This window comes from Equus quagga, chromosome 7, assembly GCF_021613505.1.
Source record: "Equus quagga isolate Etosha38 chromosome 7, UCLA_HA_Equagga_1.0, whole genome shotgun sequence".
Lineage (NCBI taxonomy): Eukaryota > Metazoa > Chordata > Mammalia > Perissodactyla > Equidae > Equus > Equus quagga.
Genome location: NC_060273.1, coordinates 131,440,023 through 131,454,169, shown reverse-complemented (window position 1 = coordinate 131,454,169; position 14,147 = coordinate 131,440,023). Strand labels below are relative to the sequence as shown.

The 14,147-nt window shown below is 38.8% G+C and overlaps 1 protein-coding gene across 4 annotated transcripts in view; it reads right to left on the bottom strand.

Moving 5' to 3' along the window:
* The window catches only part of FAM169A (family with sequence similarity 169 member A), a 62,965-nt gene that overhangs the window by 14,441 nt on the left and 34,377 nt on the right, over positions 1 to 14,147 (bottom strand). For 3 of the 4 annotated variants that reach the window (XM_046667560.1, XM_046667558.1, XM_046667559.1), the window contains 3 exons: positions 12,132 to 12,311; positions 2,122 to 2,250; positions 1,509 to 1,621 (listed from right to left, as the gene is read on the bottom strand). In XM_046667560.1, coding sequence (XP_046523516.1) covers positions 1,509 to 1,621; positions 2,122 to 2,250; positions 12,132 to 12,311 — 422 coding nt within the window. The remainder of the gene's footprint in view (positions 1 to 1,508; positions 1,622 to 2,121; positions 2,251 to 12,131; positions 12,312 to 14,147) is intronic. The other variant, XM_046667561.1, reaches the window with a different exon arrangement.

Here is a 14,147-nt window from a genome sequence, read left to right as displayed (position 1 = left end):
ATATTATTCATATCATCCTTAAAAACGTTCCACAAATTTTCACTCAAATAGTCAATGCTCATGATAATTAAGACAGGAAATAAAAGGCACAAACAATTCCCCAAAGCGCATGTCTCTGAAATGCATGCATGTTTACACAGACATATTCAACACTCACTAAAAACACAATCAGATACCCGTGTACAACTTACAACTGTAATAACTCCCATCCCAACAGAACACTGCATAAAAGGGACTTCTAGAAGCCCATCAATGCACTTGATACTAATATCAGGTAAGTTCTAGAAGAGTACCTGCTCAGTCCTCTGGAGTGTGGTAATGGGACCTGTGCTTCTGCTTTCAGGTTTCCTAGTATTTGCCAAGTGCATTATGATCTACACAGACCTAGCACATACAGCCTCAAACTTCCTACAATAACTTCCTAATCCTTTGACTTACTACTAATTCCACTTCTAGAAATTTACCTGTGCAAGGAAATGATTATATATGCACAGGGACGCTTGTATAAATGTGTTCGCTGCTGGGCCACTTATAAATGTAAAAAAACAAGTATAATATGTTAAGGAAATAAATGATGGTATTTACATATATAGTAGAAGAGTGTGCTGCCATTTAACAATCATGTTTTAAAACAGTAATGCCATGGAGCCAGCCCTGATGGATTAGCGGTAACGTTCAGCGCACTCTGCTTCAGCGGCCTGGGTTCAGCTCCCCGTTGTGGAAGCACAACACTCATCTGTCAGTAGCCATGCAATGGTGGCAGCTTACATAGAAGAACTAGAAGGACTTAGGGGCAGCCGAGGGTTCGCTGGTTCGGATCCCGGGTGCAGACATGGCACCGGTTGGCAAGCCATGCTGTGGTAGGCGTCCCACATATAAAGTAGAGGAAGATGGGCACGGATGTTAGTTCAGGGCCAGTCTTCCTCAGCAAAAGAGGAGGACTGGCAGTGGTTAGCTCAGGGCTAATCTTCCTCAAAAAAAAAAAAAAAAAAAAGAACTAGAAGGACTTACAACTAGAATATCCAACTACGTACTGGGGCTTTGGGAAGCGGGGGGAGGGAAGAAGACGACTGGCAACAGATGTTAGCTCAGAGCAAATCTTTCCCATCAAAAAAAAAGTAATGCCACGGAAAACGCTTATAATATTACTTTAATGGCAAAAAGCAGAAGCAGCATAAAAGAATAAAAACAAAAATAAAATGTATGTAGATACATGTTTTATAGTAAACATTAAGTACATATACAAAAATTAACAGTTGCTATATCTGAAGTAGTGGCATTACAGATTTTTATTTTCTTCTATATTATATGTAGTATTCAAAATTATTTTTCAAAGAAAATTAAGCCCTCAGTAACTAATTAACAGAAGATGCCAAGAAAACTAACACAGTAGCAATTACATAGTTTGTTGAATGACTATAACATTAAAAAAATTAAATATTAGCTGAACCTATTTTCAAGAAACAGAAAAATGGCTATTTCCTACAATAAACATCCGGTGTACCTACCGTTAGCTGCATCTCACTAGGCTGATTGTCTTCAGTTCCTGCTTCATATTCTGGAACAGACGCAAGACCATATTCTCCAGACACAGGTCTTTTAGCTTCATTTTGAGAAACTGCTGTGTGTAGAAGAATTTTAAAAATTGTAACCCAATCAGTACTTGGTTTTAACTGTAACACTGTTTGTACTGATTTTCACAAAAGCCCTGAAGAGCAGCCTGAACAGAGGGTGCTGAACATCCAGTGTGTGGCTCCCCTTCACCACAAGCTTCTACTGAAACCTCGCAGCGACGGTCTTCGCCGTGCGTACCTGGCGACTCTGAGGAGAGCGGCGTGAGGCTGGGGACCCCTCTGAGCCCCGGATGCCTGTCTAGGCTGTGTCAGTAATCTGTGTCCATTTCTTACCCACCAACTCCTACTGGACGGTTCTGCTCTGCTGGGCTCTCCTAGGTCCTCTTATTATCAGTGACTCAATGTAAATACATAACAAAAATTCAAACTTCAGGAAACAGGGCCTGTTCCTAGAGAGGTCACACTGCTGCCCTAGACTGTGAGACACAAGCATCGTCAGGCACCGCTTTTTAAGCTGGACACGTGCTCAACCCAAAAACATTCTCACCTGTAATTTTAAGTGTTTCTCTCTGCAACGCTCTGGTGACTGGCATTCGCTGGTACCAGTGTCCCACACCTTCAACTTCCCAAAGGAGCTCATGGTCTCCTGGATACTTTTCAAAATACTGCTTGCAAGCTGAAAAACACATTTAGAATTTTCTAGGAACCCCAAATATCAACTGTTTGGCAAAAACAAAGAAGACGGAAAGTAAGCTGCAGAACTCACTCGATGGGGTTAGCATAACCTTGACACCAGAAACACCACGGTAACTTGAGAAAAGAAAATTACACATCTGTCTCATTTATGAAGAAAAACCCTAAATAACACTCCAAGTTAAAGTCTTAACGTGACCACTCAATAAAAATCCTAATAAAAGACGTGCTTCACCTTTAAAGAGACAATTACTAAATATTACTGAGGGACATACAAGAATTGAATAAAAGGACTGTTAGACTCAATAGTGTAAAAACATCAATTCTCACCAAATTATTCTGTAAAGTTCATGCTATTTTAAACAAAATCCCAACAGACTTTTTTTGTTTTTTTTTTTTTAAAGACTGGCACCTGGGCTAACAACTCTTGCCATTCATCCTTTTTCTTTTAAGGATTGGCACCTGGACTAACAACTGTTGCCAATCCCCCCCCCCCCCCCCCCCCCTTCTCTAACCCCCCCCGCCCCCGTTCATAGTTGTATATCTTAGTTGCAGGTCAACTTTTTTTTTTAAGGAACACTGGCCCTGAGCTAACATGTGTGGCCAATCTTCCTTTGTCCTTCCTTCTCTCCAGAGCCCCAGCACACAGTCGTACAGCCCACTTCTAAGTCCTCCTAGTTCTTCTGTGCAGGACGCTGCCTCAGCACGGCTTGATGAGCACTGTGTAGGTCCATCCTCAGAATCCAAACAGGCGAACCCCGGCCACCAAAGTGGAGCACACAAACTTAACCACTGTACCACCAGGCCAGCCCCCCAGAGTTTATTTTTTAATGGAACTTGACAAAATTTGATCCCAAATTCAAAATGAAAAAACAAAGGGTTAAGAAAAAATATTCAGGCTAATTTTGAAGACAAAAAAAATGAGAAGGACTTATCGTAGCAGATATCAAGAATCATCATAAAGCCACTGTAATAAAAACAACCTGGTATTGACATAGGATATGGAAGAGGAGGAGGAAGAGAAGAAGGAATAGGAAGAAGAAAAATTAAAATACCAGAAAAAACCCCACCTGGAAAGAACTACACACACACCAAAACTTGGCAATTGACAAAGGAAGCATTACATCTCAGCAAAGAATGGATAAACTATTAAAATTACACTAGAATTAGGGCAGCCCCATGGCCTAGTGGTTAAGTTCAACATGCTCCAGTTTGGCAACCTGGGGTTCAGTTCCTGGGCGTGGACCGACATCACTCGTCAGTGGCCATGCTGTGGCAGTGACCCATGTACAAAATAGAGGAAGAATGGCACAGGTGTTAGCTCAGGGCAAATCTTCCTCAGCAAAAAAAATTTTAAAAAAAGATTCTAGAATAAAAATCCATATAGGAAAAAAATGAAGTCAGATCCTAATCTCAGATCAACATCATTCATAAAAATAAATTCTATGGGCTAACCTGGTGACATAGTGGTTAAGTTTGCGTGCTCTGCTTTGGCAGCCCAGGGTTCATGTGTTCAGATCCTGGGTGCAGACCTACACAGCGCTCATCAAGCCATGTTGTGGCAGTATCCCACAAACAAAATAGAAGAAGACTGGCACAGATGTTAGCTCAGGGACAATCTTCCTCACAAAAAAATAAAATAAACTTAAAAAAAATAAATAAATTCTAGATGAAGTCTAAGACCTATTATGAAAGGCAAAATTTTTAAAAGAAAACATAAGCGAATACCTCTAGGACCCTGGAGTACTGAAGGATTTCTTACAAAAGATGCAAAAATTACAATCCCTAATGAGATATTATGATAACCCTGACCGTTAAGGTTGAAGACTCTCTATCAGGACTATGCAACAGAACTTTCCACACTGATGGACACGTCCCACATCAGCAATGTCCAATGCAGGAGCCACTAGCCACACGTGGCTGCTGAGGGCTCAAACTGTGTGTAATTAACTTAGACTTCTGTCGAATTTACGTCAGTGGCTGCTGTGTGGACTACTTGGTTTTAGATTTAAAAATACCATAAAGACACAGATTAGGAGACACTCTGAATAAAACAAAGGATTAGTATTCTGAGCATGTAAAAATAAATGCCTAAAATTGAATTAGAAAGACAAAATAATTCCAAAGAAAAAATGGCAGAGGCTATGAACAGGAAATTCACACATAATAAAACCTGATGGTCACTAAAAAAGATAAAGATGATAAATCTCACCAGCTGCCAAGGAAATATAAGATGAAATGACAAGACACCATTTCCAAGCCCATCAGATCATCATAACACCCTCTGCTGTGTGAGGACAATCCTGCAATGGTTAGCAAGGTCGAAGAGACATATTTTATGATCCAATTCTACTTGCAGGTATATACCCTCATGACTTACACAAAAGCACAAGATGGCATTTGTAATGCTCATTACAGGACTTTTTAAACTGGGGTGGGGGTACAACCTAAGTGCCCATCACTGGGGGATCTATGAATAAATTATTACATGCGCACAATAAATAATATCCAGCAGTGACAACAAATAAACTACAGCTACATGTATCTTTACAAAGTCAGTAAAAAAGCAAGTTAGTATATGTACACAATTATGTCCCTTACGAAAAGTTCAAAAACACATTAAACAGAACATGCAGCCTCTGTGGACAACAGCGGCAATTTCTCCAGACGTTAAACACGGAATCATCAGAGAACCCAGCAACTTCACCCTCAAGGACACATCCAACGGAATGGAAAGCAGGGCCCCGCACACCAATGTCCACAGCAGCATCACTCACAACAGCCAAAAGTCAGGAACAACAGCGTCCACCAACTGAGGAGCGGATAAACGAGACGCGATACAGTCACACAACGAAAATCTACTCAGCTGTGAAAATAAATGAAATTCTGATGCATGCTACATGGATGGACCTGCAACATCACGCTAAGTGAAGTCAGACAGACAAAAAAGGACAAATACTCTATGATTCCGCTTACACGAATGAAGTACCTAGAAAAGGCAAATTCATCAAGACAGAGAGCAGGAAGGAAGTTACCAGAGAACAGGGCAAAGGGAAAGGGGGAGTTATGTTTAAAGGGCACAGAGTTTATGTTGAGGACGACGAAAAAGGTTTGGACATAGCGGTGATGGATACACAGCACTGCGAATGTGACTGATGCCACTGAATCGCACATGTACAAATAGTTAAAACGATATATGTTATGTACGTTTTATCACAAAAAAACTTTAAAATTTTTTGAATAAAAAAAGCACATTAAATAATGCTTTACAGTATTTATGGACATAGCCACAAGTAGGAAACCATGGGCAGGAAGGATTTACACCGACTGCAGGATGCAATCATCTCTGGGAGGAAAGGAGAATGGGATTATGGAGGAGTCCAAAGAGACGGTCAACTGTATCTACAATGTTCTATTTAGTTCTCTCTAAAAATAAATGAAAACAAATATGGAAAAATCTTCAATTTGTAGGATACTGGCTACACAGACACTAGGATACTATTTTCTCGGGTTTTTTCCTGCATGTTCGAAAATATTTCTCATGTTTCCTGGCTTTAGTCTCCATACCTATTAGGAAGGGAGAAGCTGGAGAAAATCAACACAACAGGCCACAGTGAGCCCTCTGTCTGAATTAAAAGGACCAACGCAGTAGAGCACGCCTTGCGTAATAAGTCTGAGGCCCAAAGGGAAGAGTTTTTAAAAGGTGACTAGAGTTGAAGGTCCTAATTCAGATGCGTCTCGCCAGAGTCACGGGCAGACGAAGCGAGCTCTCACACTTCCACCGCTCAGCCCAGTGGTGGAGAAGGTGCGAGCGCCCGTCAGGTGTGCAGCACTGGCCACTGCCCCCCCGGAAGGGGGAGGCCTTGTCCACTCGCCGCCGTTCCACAGGCAGCACGAGGAAGTCACTCCGGCCACATGACTCTTCTAAAGCCCGCGCTTTGTGGTGTGGGCCCTACACCTCTCCACAGACATTCCCCAATGCTAAATGTCTCCAAACTCGTGGGACATTCTTTGCTCATAGAACCTTTTCAGCCCCGTATTGAGCACACTCACTCTGTGCAAAGATCTAGACCGCGTGCTGCTACAGAAGCAATGTTCACAGAGTTGATCCACAAGGAACTCAAGAGCCCAAAGCAGTATTAAAGTGAAAACCCGAAGAAACAGAATATAGGGTAGAAAGTGGTTATGCAGCATAAGAGCGTTACAGGCGAAGAACCACAAGACAGAGGAGGAAGGAGAATTTCTGTCGGGCAGAGACCAGGCCAGGCTTCCGTCCCGGCCCTAACAAACAGGCAGATGCTGGGAAACTCAAGAAAAGTAACCAGGGAGTTAGTACAAACGTAGCGATGTGGCTGGGAACAAAATGAATACATATGTAAACCAATACCCTTCATGTATATAATTAACCACCAGATAGAAGAAATAATGGAAGAAAACACATTTATAATAGCAACAAAAAAGATAAAATTCCTAAATATATTTTTTCCTAAGTTACCAGTATGGAGAAAACCTAAATGCTAACTGAGCTGAACAAAATCATACAGTTATACATATTATACATACAATTATAATACTGTTGGATAGAAAACAAAGACAATGATAATTTTCCATAAGCTAATATGTAAGTTTAAAAGTGACCCAATACGAGCACAGATCCACACAGCTCGAGCCGCACTGTGGAGGCATCCCACATACAAAGTAGAGGAAGACTGGCACAGATGTTAGCTCAGAGCCAATCTTCCTCACCAAAAAACAGTGATCCCAGTAAAATCTAAACAGAAGTTTTTTAAAATCTAGAAAGTAGATTCTGAGGTCCATACAGGAAAAAAAATAAGCAAAGTCAGAACTATTACACAGAGAAGATGACTAGTCTTCCCAAATATTCGAAAGCTAAAATAAATAAAACTGTGAAGTACTGGAACTTACAAAAAAAGACTAATAGAAATAAATAGGAAGGTGAGAAGTATACACAAATACATATACACACACAAATTTAACGTAGGATCCACACTAAGGATTACCAAACTTATTTCTTAAAGAGACAGATAATAAATATTTTACACTTTCAGGCCATATGGTCACTGTCATAACTAAACAACTGACAGTTTAGTGCAAAAGAAGCCAGAGACAATACGTAAATGAACAAGCATGACAGTGTTCCAGTAAAACTTTATTTACAAAGAGAGTCAGCAGGCCAGTGGACCATTGTTTGCTGACCCCGATATAGATGTGAATGCAAATCAGTGCAAAAAAGATAAATCATTCAATACACGGTACCATGGCAAACAGATCTCTCAGGTAAAATAAACTTGGATCTGTACCTCATGGGGTACACCAGGATAAACTCTAAGTGGATAAAAGATTCTCGAGAAGTCATTTATTCCATGTCTCTGGGTACATATGTTATAGTACTACGTAAATCAAATCCTACAGCTGGCTGATCACCTACTGTGGACTGAGACCAAGCCCATCCATATGTGCCACTCATTATCTATTTGTTTTTTGGCTTTTTGTGGGGTTTTTTGGTGAGGAAGATTGGCCCTGAGCTAACACCTATTGCCAATCTTCCTCTTTTTGCTTGATGAAAAGGGGCCCTGAGCTAACACCTATGCCAATCTCCCTCTATTTTGTATGAAGGACACCGCCTCAGGATGGCTTGTAATTCACCTGGTATTCAGGTTACTTATCATTATAATCCTAGAAAACACTAAATATTAAGAGATTGTGCCTGCAGTGGACATGTTGGCATTCCTCCCCAAATTCAGTAAAGTAGTAATTAGACATTAAGGGGAAAACCCATTTTCAGGTTATCCAAGGGTATACACGGTTCACTCCCTTCTCATGGATGGGTCTAAAGAGAAACTGTGATTCAAGATGAGCACACAACACTTAGTTCTTGTTTTCTAGATTTGCAATATTAAAAAGTGGGAGGAAACACAACAAAAATGTATTTTCAGTGGAAATAAACATTTGATGTTAGACTAAAATCAATGGTAAATTCTATTTTATAAAAGTTTTCAAATAAATTACTTTATAGGATTAAATCTTACTCCATTAAGAAAAAAGCAGTTGCATAGGCTTTACACAAATCCAAGTATGAATCCACTAACAGTTTTTAAACCATGGCCACAAGGTATATCCCAAACGGAATACTAAGCAGCACTGAAAACAAATAAACAGACCTACATGAATTCCCACGGATGAATCTCATCAAGATGAGAGAAAAAGCAAACTGCAAGAGAATTCCTATAGTACGTGTCACTTACACAAAGTTTTTCAACATGTAAAACAATACGACATATTGTTGGAGGATATATACATTATGTATTAAAAGTCTGGAGAAACGCATACGGAAAATAAATGCCAAACTGAGGACAGTGCCAATTTCAGGGAAGGGAGCGAGCCAGCCAGGCAGGAGCCCAGCTGCACTGGCAGAGATCCGTTCTCGTGATGGCACGTGCTGGTGCTGGATGGTACACGATATTTGTTACCTTATTCTTTATACCTTTTTGTATGTCTGAAACTTCTTTTTAATTATTTCACTGAGGTCACAGTGGCTTATAACATTGTATGATTTCAGATGTGCACTACTATACATCAGTTTCTGTACAGACTGCATCACGCTCACCACCAATAGTCTAGTTTTCATCTGTCACCATATACATGAGCCCCTTTCGTCCTTTCGCCCTCCCTCCGACCCCCTTCACCTCTGGTGACCACTAGTCAGTTCTCCTTGTCTTCCACATGAGTGAAATCACATGCTGTTCACCTTTCTCTGTCCGGCTTATTTCCTTTAGCATAATACCTTCAGGGTTCATCCATGTTGTTGCAAACTACATGACTTTCCCTTTTTTATGAGTAGTACTTCCATTATATATGTATATATATAATATATATATTATATATGTAAAACATTCATATATAATATATATTATATATAAAATATACATATAATATATTTTATATATATAAAATATACATATATTTTATATTTATATATATATATATATATAAAATACACCTTCTTTATCCATTCATCTGTTAATGGGTGCTTGAGTTGCTTCCACGTCTTGGCTACTGTGAAGAATGCTGCGATGAACATAGGGGTGCATAATTCTCTTTGAATTGTGGATTTCACATTCTTTGGATAAATACCCAGTAGTGGGATGGCTGGATTGTATGGTACTTCCATTTTTAATTTTTTGAGTAATCTCCATACTGTTTTTCACAGTAGCTGCACCAGTTTGCATTCCCACCAGCAGTGTAGGAGGGTTCCCTTTTCTCCACATCCTCTCCAACATTTGTCATTTTTTGTTTTGTTCATTATAGCCATTCTGACAGGTGTAAGAAGACAATACCTTTCTTTCTCAAACTATTCTGAAAAACTAAAGAAGACAGGATGCTTCCTAACTCATTCTATGAGGCCAACATTACCCTGATATCAAAAGCAGAAAACAACAACACAAAGAAGGAAAATTACAGGCCAACATCACTGATGAACATAGATGTCAATATCCTCAACAAAATACTAGCAAATCAAATATAGCAATACATTAAAAGGATCATACACCATGATCAAGTGGGATTTATTCCAGGGACTCAGGGATGGTTTAACATCTGCAAATCAATCAATGTGATACGCCACATTAACAAAATGAGGAATAAAAATCACATGATCATCTTAACAGACGCAGAAAAAGCATTTGATAAGATCCAACATCCATTTATGATAAAAACTCTCAACAAAATGGGCATAGAAGGAAAGCACCTCAACATCATAAAGGCCATATATGACAAACCCACAGCCAAAATCACACTTAATGGTAAAAAACTGAAAGCCATTCCTCTGAGAACAGGAACAAGATAAGGGTGCCCACTCCTGCCACTCTTATTCAACATAGTACTGGAAGTTTGGGCCACAGCAATTAGGAAAGAAAAAGAAATAAAAGGGATAAACTGGAAAGGAAGAAGTAAAATTCTGTTTGCAGATGACATGACTCTATATAGTAAACCCTGAAGAATTCACCAGAAAACTATTGGAAATAATCCACTACTACAGCAAAGTACCAGGGTACAAAATCAAATTACAAAAATCAGTTGCATTTTTATACACTAATAACAAACTAGGAGAAAGAGAAGTCAAGAATACAATCCCATTTACAATCGTAACAAAAAAGAATACAATATCTAGGAATAAATTTAACCAAGGAGGTAAAAGACGTATACACTGAAAACTGTAAGACATTCTTGAAAGAAACTGAAGAAAGCATAAAGAAATGGAAAGATATTCCATGCTCATGGATTGGAAGAATACATATAGTTAAAATGTCCATATTACCTAAAGCAATCTACAGAATCAATGACAACCCCAATGATGTTTGTCATGGAAATAGAATAAAGAATCCTAAAATTTATATGGAACAACAAAATACCCAGAATAGCCAAAGCAATCCTGAGAAAAATGAACAATGCTGGAGGTATCACAATTCCTGACTTCAGAATATACTACAAACCTATAACAATCAAAACAGCATGGTACTGGCAGAAAGACACATACATATACCAATGAATTTTATTTACTTATTTATTTTTTGCTGAGGAAGATTCACCCTGAGTTAACATCTGCTGCCAATCTTCCTCTCTCTTTGCTTGAGGAAGATTAGCCCTGAGCTAATATCTGTGCCAATCTTTATTTTGTATGTGGGTCACCACAACAATATGGCTGACAAGTGGCATCAAAATCCGTGAATCCAGGCTGCCAAAGCAGAGCATGCTGAATTTAACCACTACACTACACCACAGGGCCAGCCCCTGAGGTTTTTTTTCACAGACAAATAATTCAACAATCCAAAGAAAACATGGTCAAAGGATCTAAGCAGACATTTCTCCAAAGAAGATACAGAAATGGCCAATAAGTATATGAAAAGATGCTCAACATCAAATGCAAATCAAAACTACGAGACGCCACTTCACACCCAGCCGGATGGCTATAATCAAAGGACAGATAATAACAAGTGCTGACAAGGATATGGAGAAACTGCAGCCCTATACATTGTTCATGGGAATGTAAAATGATGCAGTTGCTTTGGAGAACAGCATGGCAATTCCTCAAAAGATTAAACATAGAGTCACCATATGACCCAGCAATTTCATCCCCACCTGGGTACACATACACAAGAGAAATGTTCACATAAATACCACAGAATGTTCACAGCAGTGTTATTCATAACAGTTAAAAAGTGGAAACAACCCAAAAGCCCATCAACTGGTGATAGACAAACAAACTGTGGCCTAACTATACAACGGAATATTACTCAGCCGTAAAGAGGAATGAAGCACTGATTCAAGCTACAATATGGACGTGACATTTAGCAAAATCAAAGAAGCTAGACACAAAGGGCTTATAATATAATCACATCATATGATTCCATTTATATGAAATACCCAGAATAAGTAAATCTATAGAGACAGAAAACAGATCAGTGGTTGCCAGGGGACGGAGGAATGGGGGAATGAAGACTGACTATTAATTGACGCAGGGTTTCTTTTGGTGGGTGATGAGAATATTCTGGAATTAGTGGTTATGGTTGTACAGCTGTGAATATACTAAAAACCAGTGAATTGTACACTTTAAGAGGGTGAATTTTATGGTTAGTGAATTATATTTCAGTTTTTTAAAAAGAGCTACCATACCCTCAAAAGCCACATATATGAGATAAGGGCACATCTGTAAAATTAAGCCTTAGGGAGCCAAAGAATTCAAATTTATTTAATATTGAGATATGCACATTTACAATATTCCACAGACACAAGTCAGAAGCAACACTGAGACAAGCTTAACGTTTTCTAACTCAATCCATTTACCTGTGTACATGAGAGAAGACAGTGGATACCGCAGGCCAAGAGCATCTTCTGTAAAGGAATCAACAAAGTCCTCCAGCATATGAAGCCCAAAATCCTTGCCTCGATATTTCTTTCGTACAAACATTGTATCAAGAACTGGCAGTTGGTAGCTTTGGGTAAGAAATGAGGCACATATGCTTCCTGCAGTCATAAGAACAGAAACCCAACAATTTTTCACATTAAAAGGCTTTCTATGTATATACATTTAGAGAACATGAGTTAACAGTCTTTCTAAAAAGGGTTAGTTTTTTGCTACATCAAGAAGAATACTAAAGAAATGTATAAATTTTATAATATAAAATGTTTTCCAGCTGCTATCACACATCATAACGTATACATGTGATAATGAGAAGAGCTATGTATTCTATGTTTGCCAACAATATAATTTAATACAGGACAAATTAACCACAACCATTTTATGAACCATATACTTGAAGATATATCACTGTCTACAGACCTGCACAACGTAAAAACTCACCAACAATTAAAAGTATGTGATGACTTTACAGTCATGCATCACTTAACAATGAGGATACGTTCTGAGAAATGCGTCCTTATGTGATTTCGTCATTGTGCGAACATCACAGAGTGACTTGAACAAACCTAGATGGTACAGCCCACTACACACCTAGGCTACATGGTACCAATCCTATGGGACCACCATCGTACAGGCAGTCTGTTGTTGACCGAAACGTCGTCATGTGGCGCATGACTATGTAAAGTTTATAGTACATAAATCATCTACTTCCAACCTTAGTACCTGAACACTCATTTCTCTTTTCCCCTAGCAAGTACAGTCTCATTTTTATTTACTTAATCATGGCAAAGAAATGAAGCAGTTCTCCAAAATTTTAAGAACTATGGATTAGGACCAAGTGGAAACATCTGTCTTAGAAACGGCTAAGTCAGCAATCTTTCTGCTGTTAATATACTTTTAAAAACATCTTGTATATTTAAGGTTAAACACGACAAATAATTTGACATAGCATCTAAATATATCTCTCCTTACTACACAGCTGGACTGATTCGTCTCATAAGAACCCTGATTTGGGTTCTGACCCTCCAAATAGATGTGTCAGCTCCTTTAATGTGTCTTAGATAGTTTATAAATTGAGGGTACCATGCTGCAGCATCCCATGTTCTATTAATTTTAGTATTAATTCATAGCTATCAGTCAATTTTCTACTATTTTGTGCCTCAATCTATTAATCTCAGTCAGGTTATTCACATGATTTTGGATAATTCTAATAATGTAGTTCAAGGCAGAAACAAAATTTCAGGTAACAAACATCTCAAAATTGACTCTTTTTTTGGCCCTGAGCTAACATCTGTTGCCAGTCTTCCTCTTTTTGCTGAGGAAGACTGTCGCTGAGCTAACATCTGCACCCATCTTCCTCTATTTTGTACGTGGGACACCACCACGGTGTGGCCTGATGAGCAGTGTGTAGCTCTGTGCCCCGGATCCAAACCTGCGAACCCCAGGACACCAAAGCAGAGACACAAACTTAACCACTGCACCACTGGGCCAGCCCCTCAAAACTTGACTTTTACCAATCATATTATTTGATGAGTTGATCAATTTAACAAGACTGTAGTTCAACCAAATCATTTGAATTACTTATGATTAAATTGGAGAATTTCAATAACTTCTTGCAGTAGTCTCCAAGACTATCAACTAATTTAAATTTAGAATAGGTAACACACTGCTATATACTTAGATCTTAACTGCTGACATTCAGTTAGGATATTTCTAAGGGTCAAACATCTTGTATAGTGACTACAGTTAACAATATTGTATCATACACTTGAAATTTGCTCAGAGGGCAGATCTTAAGTATTATCACCACAAAAAAAGAAGGAGAGAAAACAGTAGCCGTGTGAAGTAAGAGGTACGTTAATTAACTTGATTTTGGTGAACTACATTAAGTACATCAAATCATCAAGTTGTATACTTCAATTATATACAACTTTTGTCAA